Source organism: Contarinia nasturtii, unplaced genomic scaffold (assembly GCF_009176525.2).
Source record: "Contarinia nasturtii isolate CC-2019 unplaced genomic scaffold, AAFC_CNas_1.1 Cnas_scaffold_533, whole genome shotgun sequence".
Classification (NCBI taxonomy): domain Eukaryota; kingdom Metazoa; phylum Arthropoda; class Insecta; order Diptera; family Cecidomyiidae; genus Contarinia; species Contarinia nasturtii.
Window position 1 is genome coordinate 2,508,006 of NW_022197885.1, and position 18,916 is coordinate 2,526,921.

The window sequence follows — 18,916 nt, forward strand, 5'->3', positions numbered from 1 at the left end:
TTTCTCTTAAATGTGCTATTTTGTTACAATTTGATTTCAATGTGTGTGTATATAAGAGTGTTTACACCATAATTGGCTTGTCGTCAACGACGTTTAATTGGCTTTTGTTTTTTTTTGTTCGTGCATTATCGTCATCCGGTTGATTAAGAAATGTTGGTTCAAAATTTGATTGTTTGTTAATTATGAGCTTATTTAACGAATTTTCTCTAGTTAACTAATGGACTTGTTTTGTAGGCTATTGGTTAGATGTTTAACTATATTCGAATGGAAGAGTTGATATCTGCAAATACATTTCCTTTGGGCAAAAATTAGGTCTTTATATTTTCCACGCGTGTTTTACGTTCGATTTGAATAGCTGTAAATGTGAAATTCTCCGGAAACTGATATGGTATGTGAATTGACAGCACATATAAATTCATTGCTGACACTGTTGTTTTGTTATTTGAATAAGTGAAGCATTTCATTTTTCCAAAATAGAACAAAAACGTATTTTTTCACGTCATCCCCACTTTGAATCAATTTTTCCATGTTCGATGTTTTGAAACATGCGCAGTATCAACCGATTGTGAATTTGGTCGCACGTACAACCCACGTCCAGCGAAGAAATTTTCCTGTGCATAAGCAGACGTACAGAAAGGGCACAATTCTTAGTAGAAGTTGTGCAATAAAAAAAAATCCAATTGAAAATTTTCTTCCCAGTCAAATTGACGAAAATCCTTTGGTGAATTTTTGCCGTTTTGGACTAAAACGAAAAACAAAAGGATAAATCATTTAAGCAAAATAAATTAAAAAGAAAAACTAATAGAAAACATTAAACAACGAACATTTAGCCAAGTAATTTTTGACTATTGGAATTTGAACAAAGTGAAGCAAATAACTGAACGAAAAAATGTAAGTGTTAAATACAGCTACTTTCAACGTCAAAATATTGATTTTTTTTCTTCCGTGGATGTTTTTGTGGAAAATGATTTTTTTTTTCATGATTGAAATACGTGGAAAATTTGCAAGAAAAATATTGCAAAAGGTTTTCTTTCTGTTAACGTTTTTGAATGTTTAGCTAGAATTTTATCAATCGATAGTATTATCTATTGATTGATTTTAGTAATTTGAAGAGAAAAAATGGGGATTGTTTCAAAACTTATATACACATAATAGCCATAGCCAGAATGCACGAATCAAATTAATGGACTGTAATTGAATAGCTCAACACTTCGATATTTTCATTCATGACATTTTATACAACCAATGATTCAATTTAATGCGTTGTCGCCCTACAGCGATATATTTTCACATATCTAATTGACGTACGTTCATTGTTCATGTTTCTTTTTTTTTTCATTCGCTTCAGATATACACACATTTCGCTGTTTCTCTCTCATTCACTCTCTCGCTTTTTCTCTGTGTGTCTGACACTGCAACTCCAAAATCTAATACATATCGTTATTTTCCTGCATTACGAATATTTATCGATTTTTCACGAGGAATAGTTTTCAAGCGTGTATCGCATTGTTGTTGTTGTTGTTGTTTGAATCATCCAAAATGAGTATTTTGAATGTTTTATCAAATGGCTGTTTAGTTAGTTCAATCGTTTCAATTGAACCGAAATGAAATCATAATTCAAATTGTGAGATGTAATTGTTTACAAACATGTGAGCGACATTTTGAAAGTAGAGACGAAGAAAGTCAACTTTAAACGTGAAACTTCTACTTTTGGTCAAATTGAAAACGTTAAATATAAAATCGGAAACCTTTTACTTAGCAATTTTATTTTTTTCCGTTTCGTCTGCGGTTCAACGTGATTTGATTGACTTGCATGAGTCAGAGTGAAAACAATTCGTTACGAAAACATGTTTAAACGCTTTAATGTTTATATAACGTTTAAGATACTGAAATTGATATTTTATAAGTGGATAAAATGTTTATTGTGTTTTGCTTATTAGGGCTGATGGTGGTTTAGCTCCAACAACAGAGGGAAACGACGATGGAATCGTTGGAGGACCAAGAACTCCACAACAGATCGCGGCTCAAAGACGATTACAACAAACACAGGCTCAAGTCGATGAGGTACTTATTTTTTTTGAATGGATTCAACATAAAATTTAAATGACTCATATCATCGTGTGCCTCTTCTTTTGTATTTTTTGTTACATGAATGGGAACGAATTTCCAATGATGTGACAAAAAAAGGTGGTCGATATTATGAAAACCAACGTAGAAAAAGTATTAGAACGAGATCAGAAGCTATCGGAATTAGATGATCGGGCCGATGCATTGCAACAGGGTGCATCACAATTCGAGCAGCAAGCCGGTAAACTGAAACGAAAGTTCTGGCTTCAAAATTTGAAAATGATGATCATAATGGGAGTTATTGGGCTTGTTATTGTGCTAATAATTGCGTGTAAGTAGTTCACAAACAAAACATTTTAATCCCACAAAAAAAAATTGGATAAATTTCATTTTTTTTAAAATATTAAACGATCATTTATTCATTAAACTTTCACAGCCAAATTGGGCCTCATAGGCGGTGATACTCCACCACAGCAGTATCAGTACCAATCACCACCACAGGCACCAGTGCAGCCAGTGCAGCCAGTAGCTGGTGGTCAAAAACTTTGGGAGGATCAAACCGATCTATTGTCAAATATTAAAAATTAAAGTTAACCGAAATGAAGTGTGCGCAATGTGCATATCTGAATTTGTTTTGTGGAAAATTCGCTTTAGCGAATCGAAAGACATTTCAGTAATAATTAACATCCTGCAGTAACAAGCGTACACTTTAATTTAACTTGAATAACAACAACAAGAACAACAAAAAAAAAAACATATGACATTTTTGGTGTTAGTTTAAACTAGTATGCGGATTTGATCTAATTGAATATTTAAACAAAACAAAAACAAAATATGTTCAAAATGAAACGAACGCATACCGCAAACTAAACACCTTCTACACAGCAAAAAAAAAACCACTAAAACATTTCCAAAAAACAACATTTTAATAAACAAGCAAGATGAAAAAAAATTAATATGAATGCGAATGGTCATAAATAGTAAGTTACCGACACATTCCACTATATGAAACGGAACATTTATTAAAACAAATATACAAACATAGAAATCAATTTGCGCGCTTCTCAATTGGTAAAATTGAACTGGTATCACATTTTTTTTGAGAAAAGAAATCCAAAACAAGAAACAACTCTTCCCCCGAACAGTCAAGTAGAGAACAAATGAATCTTTTGTTCGGATATTTTTTTTTAATTCAATGTTCGGCCGATGAGTATCCATTAACGAAACTGAATAACTTCATTCAAACAGCACCGATTGTAAATTGCCAATTCATTTAAGTAAGCGCGTAAACGTGAATAGAAACAAATATGATGAAATAAACCAACAAAAATTAATAGCGAAGCTATAGTCAGCACATGTTAAATGTGCGCCCAAAATAAATCAAAGGACAAAATGCAATATTTGACACCATAAAAAATAACTACGACTCATAACAAATAAAATAGACAAAGCAAAACATTATTGGATAATAAAATAACACAAATGATTGCTTATAAGATACATTTTATTTAATTTTGAACCTTCTGAATGTGATTTGATTTGTTGATTTGTAAATCATTTAATCTCAAATCTGAGAATTCTGTCTCACATTTGAAAAGGAGAAATCACAAGCTGGAGTAACTTTTTTTTTGGTTTACGGATATTTTTTTTATTGCCTTCTATTTTGAACCGTCGGCAAAGGCCATACATAGTCAATGAGAAATGAAAAGTTATAACAACATCACAACCAATCATATTATCATTTATGCATAGACGTTATTTATGTTATGCATTCAGCCAATAGAGAAATTTATTTAACTGTCTTTCCGTTTCAATTTATCTGTGTTTGCTTTCGATTTAATCTGTATAAAAAAATATATACTTAAAGTATAAAACAATCTAATTGGTTGCATCGAATGTGTAAAACAACAAGTGAATAATTTAACAACATTCGGAAAATAGCTCCGAGAAGTGATCCGAATGAAAAATATGAACACATACACACACACACACAAATGAAATCTTAATCAATAGTTTTATCGTAAGCAAAAAAAAAAACAGCAAACTTATTATTCATCACGATTACTCTAGAAATGATGTTCAAAAGAATAACAAACAAAAAAAAATATTTAAAAAAATATATGTATGTAATTTAATTCGAAATATTATTCCCAAAATATGTATATCAGACATTTAAAACAAACAAACAATAAAAATCATAGGAAATTATTCAAAATTAGCGCATTGAGTGTATGAATTAATATATTTTTGTTGCAGTCACAATTTTTAGATTCGCTCGAGAGCACACATTGTACTGCCAGAAATATTTAGCCAGTCGAAATATAGCATGTAACTGAGTTCACCTCTTATTTGAGAGCTCAACTGGCTGAAAGTATCGTTGAATGTGATGCATGGGGCTGTTATGAAATTAGCGACGAAATAGATGTTTAATAGACGACACGATAATAAGCTGGTCCAAGAGATGCTATGCATTGTGGATTTGAACTATTTCCTATACATTCTCTTTTCATCTACGGGCGAGATGAACTAATAAAAAAATGGACAAATGTGTAACAAAATTGAACGCATTTTGTGCGTTAAGATTTGCATAAATTCATGTTTATTGTTTTATAATCGATATGCTTTTTTCTATCTGTCTTTCTTTCGCCTGAAATTGGGAGCCAAAAAAACCGGCAATCTAAAAGGTGATGGTACTACATTGATTACATAATTGTTCATAGCATGCGACGCGCAACGCCGTTTAGACCATTTATGGCAGCATAATCGTTGATAGTGTGGTCGAACCGATGTGGATTTTGGATTATTAATTATTCAATTTTGAAAGTATCATATATATGAGGTGTTCAGCTAAAAATCAAGTTCATTACCCTGTATTTTAAGTTGTTATTTTTTATCTTGCGTTTGGCGTACTATTGCTGCGTATACGAAACTAATGGATAAACCACTTTTTATATTCATTTTCGACACACTTCCGTAACTTTTACTTAGGATGTTTTTTTTGCAGTCTGTATCAATTTCACTTCGTCTGAAATCGTGTGACATACAATACTCCTTGACATTTTACAATTCGTATCTGTAATCATATATTTTTTTAGAGATATCCATTTTTTGGACATTCTTTAGAAATCTAATTTGCATCGATCGACTTAAAATCTATATATATAAGGGTAAAAATTTACGTAAAATGCATTCGCAAAAGTTCATTCATATTCAGAGATTTCTCACAATTATCTTGTTGTCAGTTATCGTCGTTGATTCCGTTACGAAGCGAACAACAACTTTAACAGATATAATGTAGTATAATTAACCAAAAGCAGACCGTTTGTCTTCTCACCACCGATTTTCGTATGCAAATTCATTGTTATAATGACAGCAATCATCTAAAGCGACATTAGCATATATTTCGATTGAAAGCAGAGATATCTCTCTTCTTTTTTTCTTGCGAATTTTTGGTTGCTTCTTTTGTTTTGCAAATTGCATTTGCCCGATACATTGTATGTTCCAAATGGATACACTTTCCTTTTCGTTTTATTCAAGATAACTGGACATTTTTTTTGGGTTGAAAAGATGAATCTCGAAAAAAAAATCGATTACCAATGCGAGCATCAATTTATTCTCTTTCGTTTCATGAATAATTTTTGCTTAAGATCACGCGCACACACACACACATACACAAATTAATCTGTTACCGTAGTACCTCTCATTTATCCCATGTTCATGCACATTTACAAATCGTATGCATAACACATTAAGCGCTGAAACGACACCGCTATTAAAATCATCATAATAATGAATGCATTAAAGAATTGGCGATTCATATGTTACGAGTTCCAATTCATTTAAAATCTCATCAGAAAAAAAAATGTATCTCACAAGCAAACGAACATAACAACAAAGTATAACTCATAATCACCGAAATACTCACCGGCTCCAAAATTAATCGAGCGTTAGTGAGTGTGTGTTTGTGTCACTTTCATTTGATTTTGACCATTCAACAGTTTGTATCTTTGCATTCAGATTTTTGTATAAAAGGCTCTGTTCACTGCGATCAAAGTATCATTCAATCTTCAACTTTCGTCAAGTCAACTCATTAAAAAAACTAAGCATTGAGCTACCAACCATGAAGGTAAAGATCATATCAATTGAAAGAAGACAGTGTTATCGGTTTTTTTGTGTGTGAAATTGTGGAATGAAACGACATTATTAAAAATAATAACAATTTTGTTTGTTTGGTGTTTATTTCCTTCAGGTGTTCGCCTGTGTTGTCTTTGTTGCCTATATCGCTGTTGCCAGCGCTACTCTTTCTGCTCTACTCGGTGGCGGTGGCGGCGGCGGTGGAGGTAGCCAACAGAAAATCGTGAAAATTATTCATGTCGATGGAGGACACTCAGGACATGGCGGTGGTCATGGCGGTGGACATGGTGGTGGAGGTAAAATTTTGATAAACATAAAATTTAATAAATTTAGCAAAATAAATTATTTCATTCATTTATTTATCCAAATTATAGCCCCAACTATTAACTTGATCGTACCTGAAGGAGGTTTGGGTGGCCATTCTGGTGGTGGACATGATCATGGACCACAACAGCATTTCGTTCATGTAGATCATCAACATCATCACCATGAAAGCGGCGGTGGTCACTCAGCTGGACCCGCAATCATCAAATTGATCCAAGAAGAATCGAGCCATGGTCATGGAGGTCACGGTGGCGGATATGCCGCTCCAGCTCCACAAATTGTCAATGTTGTTACCGAAGGTAATAGAAAGTCATTTGACAAATTGTTTGTTGTTCAATTTCATGTAATGTCTTATCACATTCAAACATTCCTTCTTCTTATTATTAGGAGGACATGGTCATGCTCACGGTCACGGAGGATCATCATATGGAGCTCCAGCAGCTCCAGTCATCGTCAAGGTATAATAATTTTCCATGCACTTTTATCAGATTTTCAACATATTTGAACATTCCATTTTACAAAATATACTTTTAACATTGGCAGGTCGTTGAATCAGGACATGGTGGTGGTCATGGTGGATATTCAGGCGGTCATGGAGGTGGTCACTCAGCTCCCCAAGTGATTAAAGTTGTTCAAGAAGAATCGCATGGTTTTTCATCAGGTGGTGGTTCAGGTTGGCAAGATTCTGGTTCTGCAGGATGGTCAAGCGGCGGTGGTTCATCATCAGGATGGAATAATGGATGGGATTAAATAGTTCACAAAAATGTCAAATTGACGATAGTTATTTTCATTTCATTCATCGGTCATTTTATAATAATTTGTGCCAATTTCATTCGATATAGTTGACCATGATAGAGACTATTGTTATATTTATTTTTCTTGTTAAATGAAAAATGTTGTTATTAAACAATAAATAATTTGTTACAAAAAATTAAAATTCGAATATTTTTCAATTGACAACATAACACATATAAATTCTATTTCTTCACGATTCATCAAATTCAAGTTAATAACTGTCTGTTTTTTCTAGAAATTCTGTTTAGCTATCAATTCATCGGTACATTTATTTTCACTCGTCGATTTATACTCAATAATCACAAAATTTAAAAAAATAAAAAAATGTTGATTTCTCTGCATCAAAATTTATCTAAATTTCTTAAAGTATTCAAGGTCAAACATCACTATTTGCATGAATGCTATCAACATCATTAGCTTCTTCTCGCCTAGGTTCAATGGCCACAATATTTCGTGCCGGTTTTGAAAGGTGAATTCTCCCAAGTAGACGGAGTGTCACAAAAAATAAAAAATTAGCTATTGTACAATTGTACATGCCGGCAAGTGCAGTTTTCAAGCACGGCATTCGTCTTTTACCACATATTTTTGTATTTTTATCTCCTGCAAAATATCAAAATCATTTGATCTTACGTTCAAATAAATTCGAAAAAACTTACTTGGCATAGAAAATTTCACACATTCACACTCTTGCTTTGTAAAGTTCGCCAAACATTCCTCTTCGCAATTCACTTTCGAGTACATTCTATAGAAACGTAATTTACGCTCATCGTCATAAAAACAGTTCCGTTGATTTGTATTAAAGTGATGCAATTTTTCTGTAGTCGTGGTCAATTCCGATTCAATATCAATTGTACTATGTTCTGAAAGCGGCACCCAAAAATCATTTCGCAACATTTTCAATGTATCACCAGGCGTTGACAAAATCAATTTGAATCCTTGATGCAGTGCACGGCAATCATGAAAATCTCTTTCATATGTCTCAAATCCGATCATAAAACGTAAGAATGAGGGATCAAGTAGATCTTTATATCCATTTTATGGACTCCAATGCGTCGATGCATTCGGACTATTTTTAACAATCATAATTCCAGTAGCCATTCTAAAAATAAAAAAATTCTGAAAAATACAAGAGATGAATATTTTTTTGCGCATAATAGTCACAATATATAGGCGTTTTACTCAGTTGTGTAAATTTCACGTGAATTCAAAGCATTGAAAGTGAAAAAAAGCCCATCCTCTGTTAAAACTGGAACTACGTAATTGGAGCAATAGTATTTGCCACCATACCATTGGCAGTAAACCATCATATAGCGCATCGTACATTGATTCATTCGCAAAACCATTATCGGCAAACGAATTTATTTCTGCTGAAAACGGGCACACATGAGCCAACGCATTTAGTCATATTGTGCTAAGTAAACCGACAGAAATTGATCTTTAACATTATAATGGGAAAAGGTTGCTCTAATTCAGTAATGTGTGAAGGGGGTTTACCCCCTCCCCCTGTGATTTGGATGAGAAAAAAAATTTCGCGAAAATTATTCGAATTTGCTAGGGTTTTTAATTCTAAAAGTGAAGACTTTTTTTTTTGCTCTTCACTTTTTTTGTCCGAGAAAATTCTTCCAAAAAAACGATTTTATCGTCATTTCCTGAGGTTTTTGGCTGAGAAAATTCTTTCGATTTGCTAGGGATTTTCACCAAAAAAAAGAAGAGCAAAAAAAAAACGAAATTTGTTGTTCAGATGAGAGAATTTTTAGTTTTTGAAATCTAGGGGAAAATATCGAATAAAATAAGTTTCGAATATGCTGCGTATAAGAATATAAACCGTATATACGGAAGACTATTTGTAAATAACTCCATATATATGTGGTTTATACGCAAATATGCAGCGTCTTCATCTATTTGTAGTATATTCAGTAAAAACTAGGGGGTAGACACATGGAATAGGATTAGACTTTTTAGTGTAAAAATTCGAGAAATTAAAGTGGAATAGAGAATTCAGTAGCTGGATTCACATGGATTCACTAATCCTGTGTATGGAATAGCGAAAATGGGTTAATTCAAAGTTTTTGTAATCGATAGTACAGAATTTGATAAAAGCATTGAACTTGTTTTGAGATAGTAATTTGTTCTTTTTTGAAATATTTTTTAGTTCAAAAGTCGATTACAAATTTACAAAACAATAGATACACTTTCTCAAAATTTTATTGATGAAAAAAATAATTTTAATTATCAATAACAAAATGTCATACTCCAGTATCGATAAATAAGTTTTCAACAAAGTGAATAGCGGCGAAATGTGAGATCACATTTGACAATGAAATGACGTATTGGTGGAATAGTAGGATTAGTGTTTTTATATTGGAATCATGGTTTAATCGTTTGTGTCTCCCCCCTAGAGTAAAAAATACTTTTATTATTGTTAACTATATATCTGATATTATGTTTGAAATGGAATTTTGTATTAATTGATTTCTTACTCTAATTGCGATAAATTCGATGTTAACATAAGCTTCCGATTAAATTTCGATAATAAATCAAATTTGTGTTTCAACGTTTTAACACTGGAACATATTGTAACCACAGCAATGAAATCCCTACTACCGTGCTAGATGGTGTCGACAAGAGTGGAGGATTTTTAAATTTATTTGAACGACGTCATGTTACTATACTTGTCCATTACAACGTACATGTAACAGAAGAAACACACAGTCCATGTCCACGCTAGTGGACATGAACGATTTGAACCGTCAATGTGAACTAGATCAAGTATAGAACTTTACATAGGATCATATACGATGAATATGGATTACACAGTCTGTTTCAAAATACCGTCACCAATGTCGACACCATTTGACATCAAAATTTTGACAGTTAAAATATGTGTTATTGTTGTTGTCGTTTCATTGCTCTGATTGAAGTTGGAAATGGAACCGACGAAATCTGTATCTTTTCGCCTGATTTAAAGGTCATTGGATTCTCATTCTATCTGTACATTTTTGAATGTAAACTAATGATAATGATAACACAGCCAAAAAAAGCATATGTGTCACCTTTCACTTTTACGTAGAATACGATCGGTGAAATAACGCATGTCATGAATTTTACTATTCGTGCAAAACTCTTTTGAAAATATACGGAACACTCGAATGAATGGTGCAAACACTCTTTGTCGAATAAAGTGATCAAATTGCATCAACGATTTTGTCTTAAAATTAACAATATGATTAATAAAATTAAAAGAATATGATTAATTTTTCGTCCATTAAAGAATCTCTCGAATCTCTTCAAGTTATCCATTGTAATTCTTTGTTATGATTAAAATAAAAGGAATTCACTGACGATAAGAAAACTTCCACCTCAAACCTCAAGTATACGTGTTCTCGTTTCAGTTGCGCAGTAGATGAAATCAAATAATGAAATTCACTGCATTATTCCTTATTTAGATTTATTACTTTTTATCGATTTTTTTGTTTTTACAATAAAATATTTACCCTATATTACAATTTACAATAAAATTATTTTAATAAATTAAATTTATGCATGAAATCCAACCAACTTGATCCTAATCAATTTAAATATACAACATCTTTTTGTTTACCAATGTTAGCGTGCTCGCTTTTTATTATGTGCACTTCAGTTTTCAGAATGTATTTCAATTGGAACGTGTTTCAGAATTTCAAACAAATCTCAATTTCATTTTTCAAATTTAACAACAAGTTATTTAATTTCAGTATTCCATTGGAGACAGTCTGATCCCTCAGTACGCTGTCTGGACATTTATGCCCTAGTTGGAAATTGCAATATCAATTGAAAACAGTTTTTATTATTCATACAAAGCTTTTCATCGAGTGATAGTACAGCATAAGAGTTAACAAAAGGGAGCGCATAAAAACTAGAACAAAGACTCTTTTAAATTAAAAGTTTTAATTGTATTGTTCCCCCCGAAAAAATACACCTTGCAAAACCTAAAGTTGTCCACGTAAAATGTCATTTTACCAGTTTTACGATTTTGTCTTCGGAAACTATTTATACTATATACTTGATGAATAAATCATCTGTTTATTAAATATTGCATGAATTAAAAGAAGATCAAATTATATAACAATGTGATGTTGATATGAAGTATGTATGATTCATATATTTTTTGTTTATAACCATTATTTTTTTACGAACATAACAACAAAGCATATCTCATAATCACCGAAATACTCACCGGCTCCAAAATTAATCGTGCATTCGTGTGTGTGTGTTTGTGTTGCTTTCATTTGATTTTGACCATTCAACAGTTTGTATCTTTGCATTCGGATTTTTGTATAAAAGGCTCTGTTCACTGCGACCAAAGTATCATTCAATCTTCAACTTTCGACAAGTTAACTCATTTCAAAGCTAAGCATTGAGTTATCAACCATGAAGGTAAAGATCATATCAATTGAAAGAAGACAGTGTTATCGGTGTTTTTGTGTGTGAAATTGTGGAATTAAACGACATTATTAAAAATAATAACAATTTTGTTTGTTTGGTGTTTATTTCCTTCAGGTATTCGCCTGTGTTGTCTTTGTTGCCTATATCGCTGTTGCCAGCGCTACTCTTTCTGCTCTACTCGGTGGCGGCGGCGGCGGCGGAGGTAGCCAACAGAAAATCGTGAAAATTATTCATGTCGATGGAGGACACTCAGGACATGGCGGTGGTCATGGCGGTGGACATGGTGGTGGAGGTAAAATTTTGATAAAATTTAATAAATTTAGCAAAATAAATTATTTCATTCATTTGTTTATCCAAATTCTAGCTCAAACGATTAACTTGGTCATACCTGAAGGTTTGGGTGGCCATTCTGGTGGTGGACACGATCATGGACCAGCCCCACAACAGCATTTCGTTCATGTAGATCATCAACATCATCACCATGAAAGCGGCGGTGGTCACTCAGCTGGACCCGCAATCATCAAAGTGATCCAAGAAGAATCGAGCCATGGTCATGGAGGTCACGGTGGCGGATATGCCGCTCCAGCTCCACAAATCGTCAATGTTATAGCCGAAGGTAATAGAAAGTCATTTGATAAATTTTTTGTTGTTCAATTTCATGTAATGTCTTATCACATTCAATCATTCCTTCTTATTATTATTAGGAGGACATGGTCATGCTCACGGTCACGGAGGATCATCATATGGAGCTCCAGCAGCTCCAGTCATCGTCAAGGTATAATAATTTTCCATGCACTTTTATCAGATTTTTAACACATTTGAACATTCCATTTTACAAAATATACTTTTATCATTGGCAGGTCGTTGAATCAGGACATGGTGGTGGTCATGGTGGATATTCAGGCGGTCATGGAGGTGGTCACTCAGGTGGTCACTCAGCTCCCCAAGTGATTAAAGTTGTTCAAGAAGAATCGCACGGTTTTTCATCAGGTGGTGGTTCAGGTTGGCAAGATTCTGGTTCTGCAGGATGGTCAAGCGGCGGTGGTTCATCATCAGGATGGAATAATGGATGGGATTAAATGATTCATAAAAACGAATCCAAAATGTCAAATTGACGATAGTTATTTTCATTTCATTCATTGGTCATTTCATAATAATTTGTGCCAATTTCATTCAATATAGTTGACCATGATAGAGACTATTGTTATATTTATTTTTCTTGTTAAATGAAAAATGTTGTTATTAAATAATAAATAATTTGTTACAAAAAATTAAAATCCGAATATCTTTCTTTTCACAATATAACGCATATAAATTCTATTTCTTCACGATTCATCAAACATAATCAATTTAAGTTAATAACTGGCTGTTTAGTTATCAATTTATCGGTACATTTATTTTCACTCGTCGATTTACAATCGATAATTCAATCAATGTTAATTTCTCTGCATTTAAATTTTTCTATAATAAATCAGTATTTGAATGTATACTGTGAATGTGTAGGTAAATGTATACAATTCATTTCTATCGAATGCATTTACACGAAGATGTTCATGAAAATAAATCAGGGCAAATGTAACAAAAAGAATATGAAAGAAATGCGTTATGTGTGTGAGTGTGTGCTTGACTTTCATAATTTATATAACGTACACTTGTCCTACAAATTTAAGGACAATCGTAATGCCATACAGTATTTTCACATATCAATGCAATTATAAGAAGAGAGCGATAAAAGGGAGTTTAACAGTACCTATGCACACATTCTATGCATACATCAATTTTTCTCTCAATAAAGAAATCAAGCACATTATTTATTCTTCAATGTATTATCTATAATATCCTCACCACAGCTATGCAAATTGAGATAATCACTTTTACCGACTGAGTTGGTGATGAGAGAAACAAGAAATAATCTACAAATTCTGTCTCTTCGAATTTCAAACATAACAATATGTAGTTGTACACGATACCAGAGTCCTCTAACGGACAATATAGTAACTTCAGTATATGCTTTGAGGTTTTGTTCTGCCACAATAATTGCTTTGGCTACTGTCACAACAATTGACTGTCAAATTGTTTGATTACAATTAAAAATTGATAAATTTGAGGAAAGCACAAAAATGTCGTACGATTGGTAAATTATAAATAAAAAAAAACTCATAAATGTTCAACGATTTTCAAGCATACATATTGATTATTCCATTTAAAGGCTGGCCAATTTAAGTGAGAGGAAAAATGCAAAACGCTACTTAGCGTGCAAAGAGATATTTGAGCATCCACTAAAGACGACCGTGACTACGGTTTGTGATAGATAAAGAAACAAGTTTTCGATGCCAAAAGAGTTGACATATTTTTTTTATTTCAGTCAGTGGAAACGCGTGGCGTGAGAAAACAAGGTAGTCAAATTAGTAGTCGAACATCATCCATTGTATCGTTAGATCCGCTAAGTTTGGATGGAGCCGACCCTCTGAGTCATTTTGTCAAGATTGATTCATTTGAAGGCGATCCATTAACAAAACTGTCCAATGAATATGTAAGCGTGTAAAAATCGACGAATAAATCCACAAATATAAATCGATTGTTTTTTACAGCGGACAAATGGTAATAAAAATAAGGAAAAATCGGATGTTGTCGATATTTCGCTTGAGAATCATTGGAATTCACGGAGAGCAACAATTTTATCCAAATATACGACGGCCGAAAAATTGACAATTGTTTCCAGTTTTTTACATGGCGGTGAATTGGTTAAAACTCAAATTACATTTTCGGAAAAAGTTAAGAATCGCCTGGAACAATTGGACGATTTCGAAGACGGTTCCATTCGACGTGTGAATGATTTAACGCAACAAGAATTTCAATTGCGCATCGAACAATTAAATCAAGAATTAATTCAAGCATGGAAAACGGATCAACGTGTTAAAGCACTGAAAATTGCAATACAATGCACTAAAGTATTGGCAGATACATCTGTTATTTCATTTTATCCCAGTCAATTCGTGTTGATAACCGACATTTTGGACAATTTTGGAAAGTTGGTATTCGAACGATTGCGAACCAAGACCGAATACTATGAATCGGGCTCAAATGTTGCTAAAACGTTGCCAGAAAATTTCACACCTGAAATGGTAAGCGGTGATGTGAAAGAGACGTGCTTGAATTGGTTTTATAAAATTGCATCGATTCGAGAATTGTTGCCACGATTGTATTTGGAAATAGCCTTGATAAAATCAATGCGTTTCTTATCGCACACCGATTTTAATCAAACGCTGCTTCGATTATGTCATATGATACGCGGAATTGGTGATCCGCTTATTGCTGCCTATGTTCGTTGCTATTTGTGTCGTGTTGGACCAACTGTTACAAAAGAGACAAAATACTTGGAAGAAAATTTAAATGATTTTTTATTCGTTTACCACACAGTAAGTTGGATAGTAATATGCCATTACCCCGAATTCCTTTAATTGTTGAACGTTTTTATTTTCAGATTCTTCTTGGCGGATTACGAACTGATTTGGCACATCAACGCATAAATTTGAGCGATTACTTAAATCTGTATTCGCCGGCATTGGATTGGACTATTCACTGTCTTGTGGTTCAATCAAATGATGCCGTTTTAGATGATTTTCTAATAAAATGCCAAGAGAAAAAGAATAAGTGAGTAAACATTTTCTCCATATTTTTTAAAATCTTTGTTTTTATTAACCCTTTCAATTTGTTCCGTTTTAGTGGTCTATTGTTGCAGTCATTATTAACATCGTACAAACCGCATTTTGTTGCGATGCGTGCCAATAAATTTGTACACATTTTGTCGAATAGTAATCACGATGGTGTAACGAGAGGTCAACTATTTCGTTTGCTTGGAGTGAGTTTGTGCAAACAATTACCACCAGAAGATCAACATTTATCCGTGCTGAATGGAGCATGGAAAACCATTACAACACTAACTCAAGCATCCGAATTTATTTATTGCATTGAACCATGGGCTGAGTTTGCAAGCCGCAATTTTGGGGTAAGGCAACCAAAATTTGGACCAACCTCAACGATTTTATTTTAAAACAAAACATATTATTTTATCATAGGTAAAAGAGATCGATACTATTTTGAGTGAAGTGATTGTTCGCATGAATCAAAATCGTGCGTTTGAAAAACACTATCCCGAATTGCAGTCGATTTGCAATAGTATCATTGAAAATATCAAAGATTTGGAAGCACTCTTGACGTCCGACAATTTTTTGCTGTTTCTCGATCTGTTCAAAAAAGATTCGGTCCGAATGGATGTATGCAAGGATATATTAATTGCTTATAAGTCAAACGTTCCTGTGCCGCCATACGAACAAGAATCAAATATTAGTGATGTTGTTGTTATGAATGCACTTTTACAAATTGCAAAGCATCTCCATGATGGAATCACGTAAGATAGCAATTGACAATTTTATAATTAGATATAATGTTTATGGTTGCCATACTTTATTATTTTCAGTGCATTGACAAGTGAAGATGAACAACGTCAAGTAACTCAATTGATAAGTCATTTTGTGCGTACAATGGGATTTGGTCGAGATTTCGAAGCTCAATTGGCATTTTATGCAGAAGCACGTGCAGTTTTTCCCAATTTAGACGGTGTCTATGTAACGCTTGTTCAATGTGTCAATCTATTGGCGAATAAAACAAGACGCATCGTTAGTGGAAAACATACACGGAAAACAAGCGCCTTTGTTAAATCATGCGCCGCATACTGTTTCATAACCATTCCCAGTATATCATCGGTGCGCATACGCATGAATCTGTATTTGATGTCGGGCCAAGTGGCGCTGTTGAATTTATGTTTTGGGCAGGCCGATTCATTCTTCGAAACAGCAATAAATCTCATTAGGGAATTGCCGAAAACCTGCGAAATTGACGGAAAACCGAAGTCAACCGAAAACTATTTGATTTCATTCATATCGAATATGCTTTCAACACTTTTAGTGACACCTGTAAGCTGGCATCGATTTGATTTTCTTCATGATTTTTTTTTGGGAAAGAGTTTAAATTGTTTCTTTTTAATATTCTAAAATCTTACAGGATAGCCCAGAACAAGGTGTTTTATATTTAATTCGCACATTGCTCGAAGTAACAGAGAAACTGTCATTAGAACCAGAAACAGGATGCTTGACAAGAATCTATCTTTTAGTTTTGGACGTTTTACTCGCATCGTCACGTGAAAAGTATCCATATCACATTCCAAATGTTATATCAAATGATGAATTGTACGGATCAGACCCCAAATTTATCAATGAAGTGCATTCAATGTCCTCACAAATTATTGAATCAATTTTGGTGCAGCTGAAATTGCTTGGCAACAGTAATAACTTGAAAGCACAATGCCATTATTCGTTGGATTTATTTTTAAAGTTAGCATTGCATGCGAATATTGCCGTTGAAAGGACGTTTCTGTTAACGCTCAACTTGTGGAATTTATCGATGAAAAATCGCAAATTTATTGATGCCAAATTGCCCGGTAAAATCCTGATGAAAATGGAAAATCACATGAAACCAATCGGAGACGAACAACTTCGACATGCATTTGAAGAGCTCACAGCTAAAATGAAAGTTAAAATGTAAATCCAATGTTTTTATCCTACTATATTCAATAAAAAAATTCGATATTATATCCATAAAGATAAATTTTTTGATTTCAAGCGTGCCCATGTGTGATTTAAATTCCAATATTTATTATACAACTTTAATTTTATTTTGAACAATTTCCCCTGAATTTACCAGTTTACATTGGAAGGCTCAATTCAAAATAAAAAATATATAAGGAAAACTTCATTAATTCTCCATTTTCCGATAGTTTCATGTTCAACTTTATATTCCAAAAGCTTTTGGCATATAAAAAAGGCTGCCACCTGCAAAGTATAGTCGAATATGCATTACAATATATGTTATGCCTGCAAAATACGTATACCGTAATTATTTACTCATCTAGACATTAACTACTAGACTAGAAAAATCGATAAACTCATTTAAACCAAGCATGAAAGAAAACGAAAATAAAACCACCAATATTATTTTTCAATCGTAGCCTACTTCAGAGGTATGCACATGTGTGTACTGTACAGCTGCGCATTCATATGTGCACATACGCGAAATTGAATCAGTCGCTATACTGTATTCGTAGACAAAAGACATCGTCTCGATTATGGAACCATACAAACATCTACATAGGTTTCAAATAGCGACTCACTCGTTTGTCGTTTGTAAATTAAAATCGATTTTCTGAATTCAAATCATCGAAGTAAGTGTAATTATTTAATTCTTAACATTAGCGAAGATAAAATTTAATTTTTAGTATTTATTAAAATATTTTAACAAATTCTATTTCTACACCTTTGATGAACTAAAAGTTCTTTCAAAATGACCACTACGCCATTTTTTAAAGAAAAAAAATTCCATTAAATTAATTCTACAATCTAATCCAGTAAATTTCTCACAAAATAAATAGTATAAATTGAAATATTTGAAAAAATCGTAAATTAAATATTAACATTTTAATATTAATACGTCAATACTATACCCATTGAATATATATACTACATATTACGTTTGTTGAGATGTATATGTGCTTTAAAAACACTGTGGATAGAAAAGCATTAGCATGAGTGTAATATATTCAAAACAAATAATGTCGGTTAAAGCAAAGCGAGATAATTCAATTCAATTCAATTTATTTTCACCGCCAAATACTGGCTGACTAAATAGTTAACATAGTGTTTTTTACATAGTTGAATAGATAAATAAATAAATAGGTGTTAATAGATAGGGTGATTATGAAGTAATAGGTAGGTGATGTGTATATCGAATAAATAGATAATCAGTCAGCTGTATAGATATGTAAAATAATAATTTTCAAAATTTACAATAATTATCACTTAGTTAGTTAGTCATTTTTCATAATATCACATATTTATATGTTTGTTTGTTTATTTGTATCACAAAGTTGTCCAAGTTCCAAAAATTTCATCCGGTAAACTGAAAAGTTTCTGTCTAAATTGATGATGTGGTATCGTTGGGTCGATGAAAAGAGCTGCTACATTGAATAGACGACATGCAGTGTTGAATGGAGACATAGTTGAGTGAAGTGTTCTACAAAACTTGATGCGTATGAATTCCGGGTTTCGTAATGATC

The 18,916-nt window shown here is 33.0% G+C and overlaps 4 protein-coding genes and 1 long non-coding RNA gene across 5 annotated transcripts in view; all 5 read left to right on the forward strand.

Moving 5' to 3' along the window:
* The first annotated feature begins 263 nt into the window (after positions 1-263).
* LOC116339468 (vesicle-associated membrane protein 2-like) lies at positions 264-4,104 on the forward strand. Its single transcript, XM_031765358.1, has 5 exons — positions 264-388; positions 478-891; positions 1,941-2,064; positions 2,188-2,398; positions 2,504-4,104. Coding segments are annotated over exons 2-5 (489 nt in total). The 5' UTR covers positions 264-388; positions 478-889; the 3' UTR covers positions 2,656-4,104.
* A 2,034-nt stretch (positions 4,105-6,138) lies between these two features.
* Positions 6,139-7,462, forward strand: LOC116339467 (keratin, type I cytoskeletal 9-like). Its single transcript, XM_031765357.1, has 5 exons — positions 6,139-6,193; positions 6,317-6,497; positions 6,576-6,824; positions 6,913-6,983; positions 7,069-7,462. The coding sequence occupies exons 1-5, from the start codon at positions 6,188-6,190 to the stop codon at positions 7,273-7,275; spliced, it is 714 nt and encodes a 237-aa protein (XP_031621217.1). The 5' UTR covers positions 6,139-6,187; the 3' UTR covers positions 7,276-7,462.
* Positions 7,463-11,676: 4,214 nt separating this feature from the next.
* On the forward strand, positions 11,677-13,022 carry LOC116339665 (keratin, type I cytoskeletal 9-like). The gene is made up of 5 exons (XM_031765682.1): positions 11,677-11,736; positions 11,860-12,037; positions 12,110-12,361; positions 12,450-12,520; positions 12,606-13,022. The coding sequence occupies exons 1-5, from the start codon at positions 11,731-11,733 to the stop codon at positions 12,822-12,824; spliced, it is 726 nt and encodes a 241-aa protein (XP_031621542.1). The 5' UTR covers positions 11,677-11,730; the 3' UTR covers positions 12,825-13,022.
* A 776-nt stretch (positions 13,023-13,798) lies between these two features.
* LOC116339494 (VPS35 endosomal protein sorting factor-like) lies at positions 13,799-17,406 on the forward strand. Its single transcript, XM_031765397.1, has 9 exons — positions 13,799-13,879; positions 13,955-14,045; positions 14,111-14,278; positions 14,337-15,164; positions 15,230-15,399; positions 15,472-15,754; positions 15,825-16,156; positions 16,226-16,721; positions 16,810-17,406. The coding sequence occupies exons 1-9, from the start codon at positions 13,866-13,868 to the stop codon at positions 17,347-17,349; spliced, it is 2,922 nt and encodes a 973-aa protein (XP_031621257.1). The 5' UTR covers positions 13,799-13,865; the 3' UTR covers positions 17,350-17,406.
* A 471-nt stretch (positions 17,407-17,877) lies between these two features.
* Positions 17,878-18,916, forward strand: part of LOC116339573 — an 11,682-nt gene continuing 10,643 nt past the window's right edge. Inside the window, exon 1 of the long non-coding RNA XR_004201007.1 lies at positions 17,878-18,025. This is a non-coding gene — a long non-coding RNA (uncharacterized LOC116339573). The remainder of the gene's footprint in view (positions 18,026-18,916) is intronic.

What these genes read in the sequence shown, in the direction of transcription:
- LOC116339467 (XM_031765357.1), top strand. An exon ending in CGGTGGACATGGTGGTGGAG is followed by an intron (nt 6,498 to 6,575) that starts GTAAAATTTTGA and finishes TCCAAATTATAG; the next exon opens with CCCCAACTATTAACTTGATC. An exon ending in CAGCTCCAGTCATCGTCAAG is followed by an intron (nt 6,984 to 7,068) that starts GTATAATAATTT and finishes TAACATTGGCAG; the next exon opens with GTCGTTGAATCAGGACATGG.
- LOC116339468 (XM_031765358.1), top strand. An exon ending in CACAGGCTCAAGTCGATGAG is followed by an intron (nt 2,065 to 2,187) that starts GTACTTATTTTT and finishes TGACAAAAAAAG; the next exon opens with GTGGTCGATATTATGAAAAC. An exon ending in TATTGTGCTAATAATTGCGT is followed by an intron (nt 2,399 to 2,503) that starts GTAAGTAGTTCA and finishes AAACTTTCACAG; the next exon opens with CCAAATTGGGCCTCATAGGC.
- LOC116339665 (XM_031765682.1), top strand. An exon ending in CGGTGGACATGGTGGTGGAG is followed by an intron (nt 12,038 to 12,109) that starts GTAAAATTTTGA and finishes TCCAAATTCTAG; the next exon opens with CTCAAACGATTAACTTGGTC. An exon ending in CAGCTCCAGTCATCGTCAAG is followed by an intron (nt 12,521 to 12,605) that starts GTATAATAATTT and finishes TATCATTGGCAG; the next exon opens with GTCGTTGAATCAGGACATGG.
- LOC116339494 (XM_031765397.1), top strand. An exon ending in CAAAACTGTCCAATGAATAT is followed by an intron (nt 14,279 to 14,336) that starts GTAAGCGTGTAA and finishes TGTTTTTTACAG; the next exon opens with CGGACAAATGGTAATAAAAA. An exon ending in TTGCAAGCCGCAATTTTGGG is followed by an intron (nt 15,755 to 15,824) that starts GTAAGGCAACCA and finishes ATTTTATCATAG; the next exon opens with GTAAAAGAGATCGATACTAT.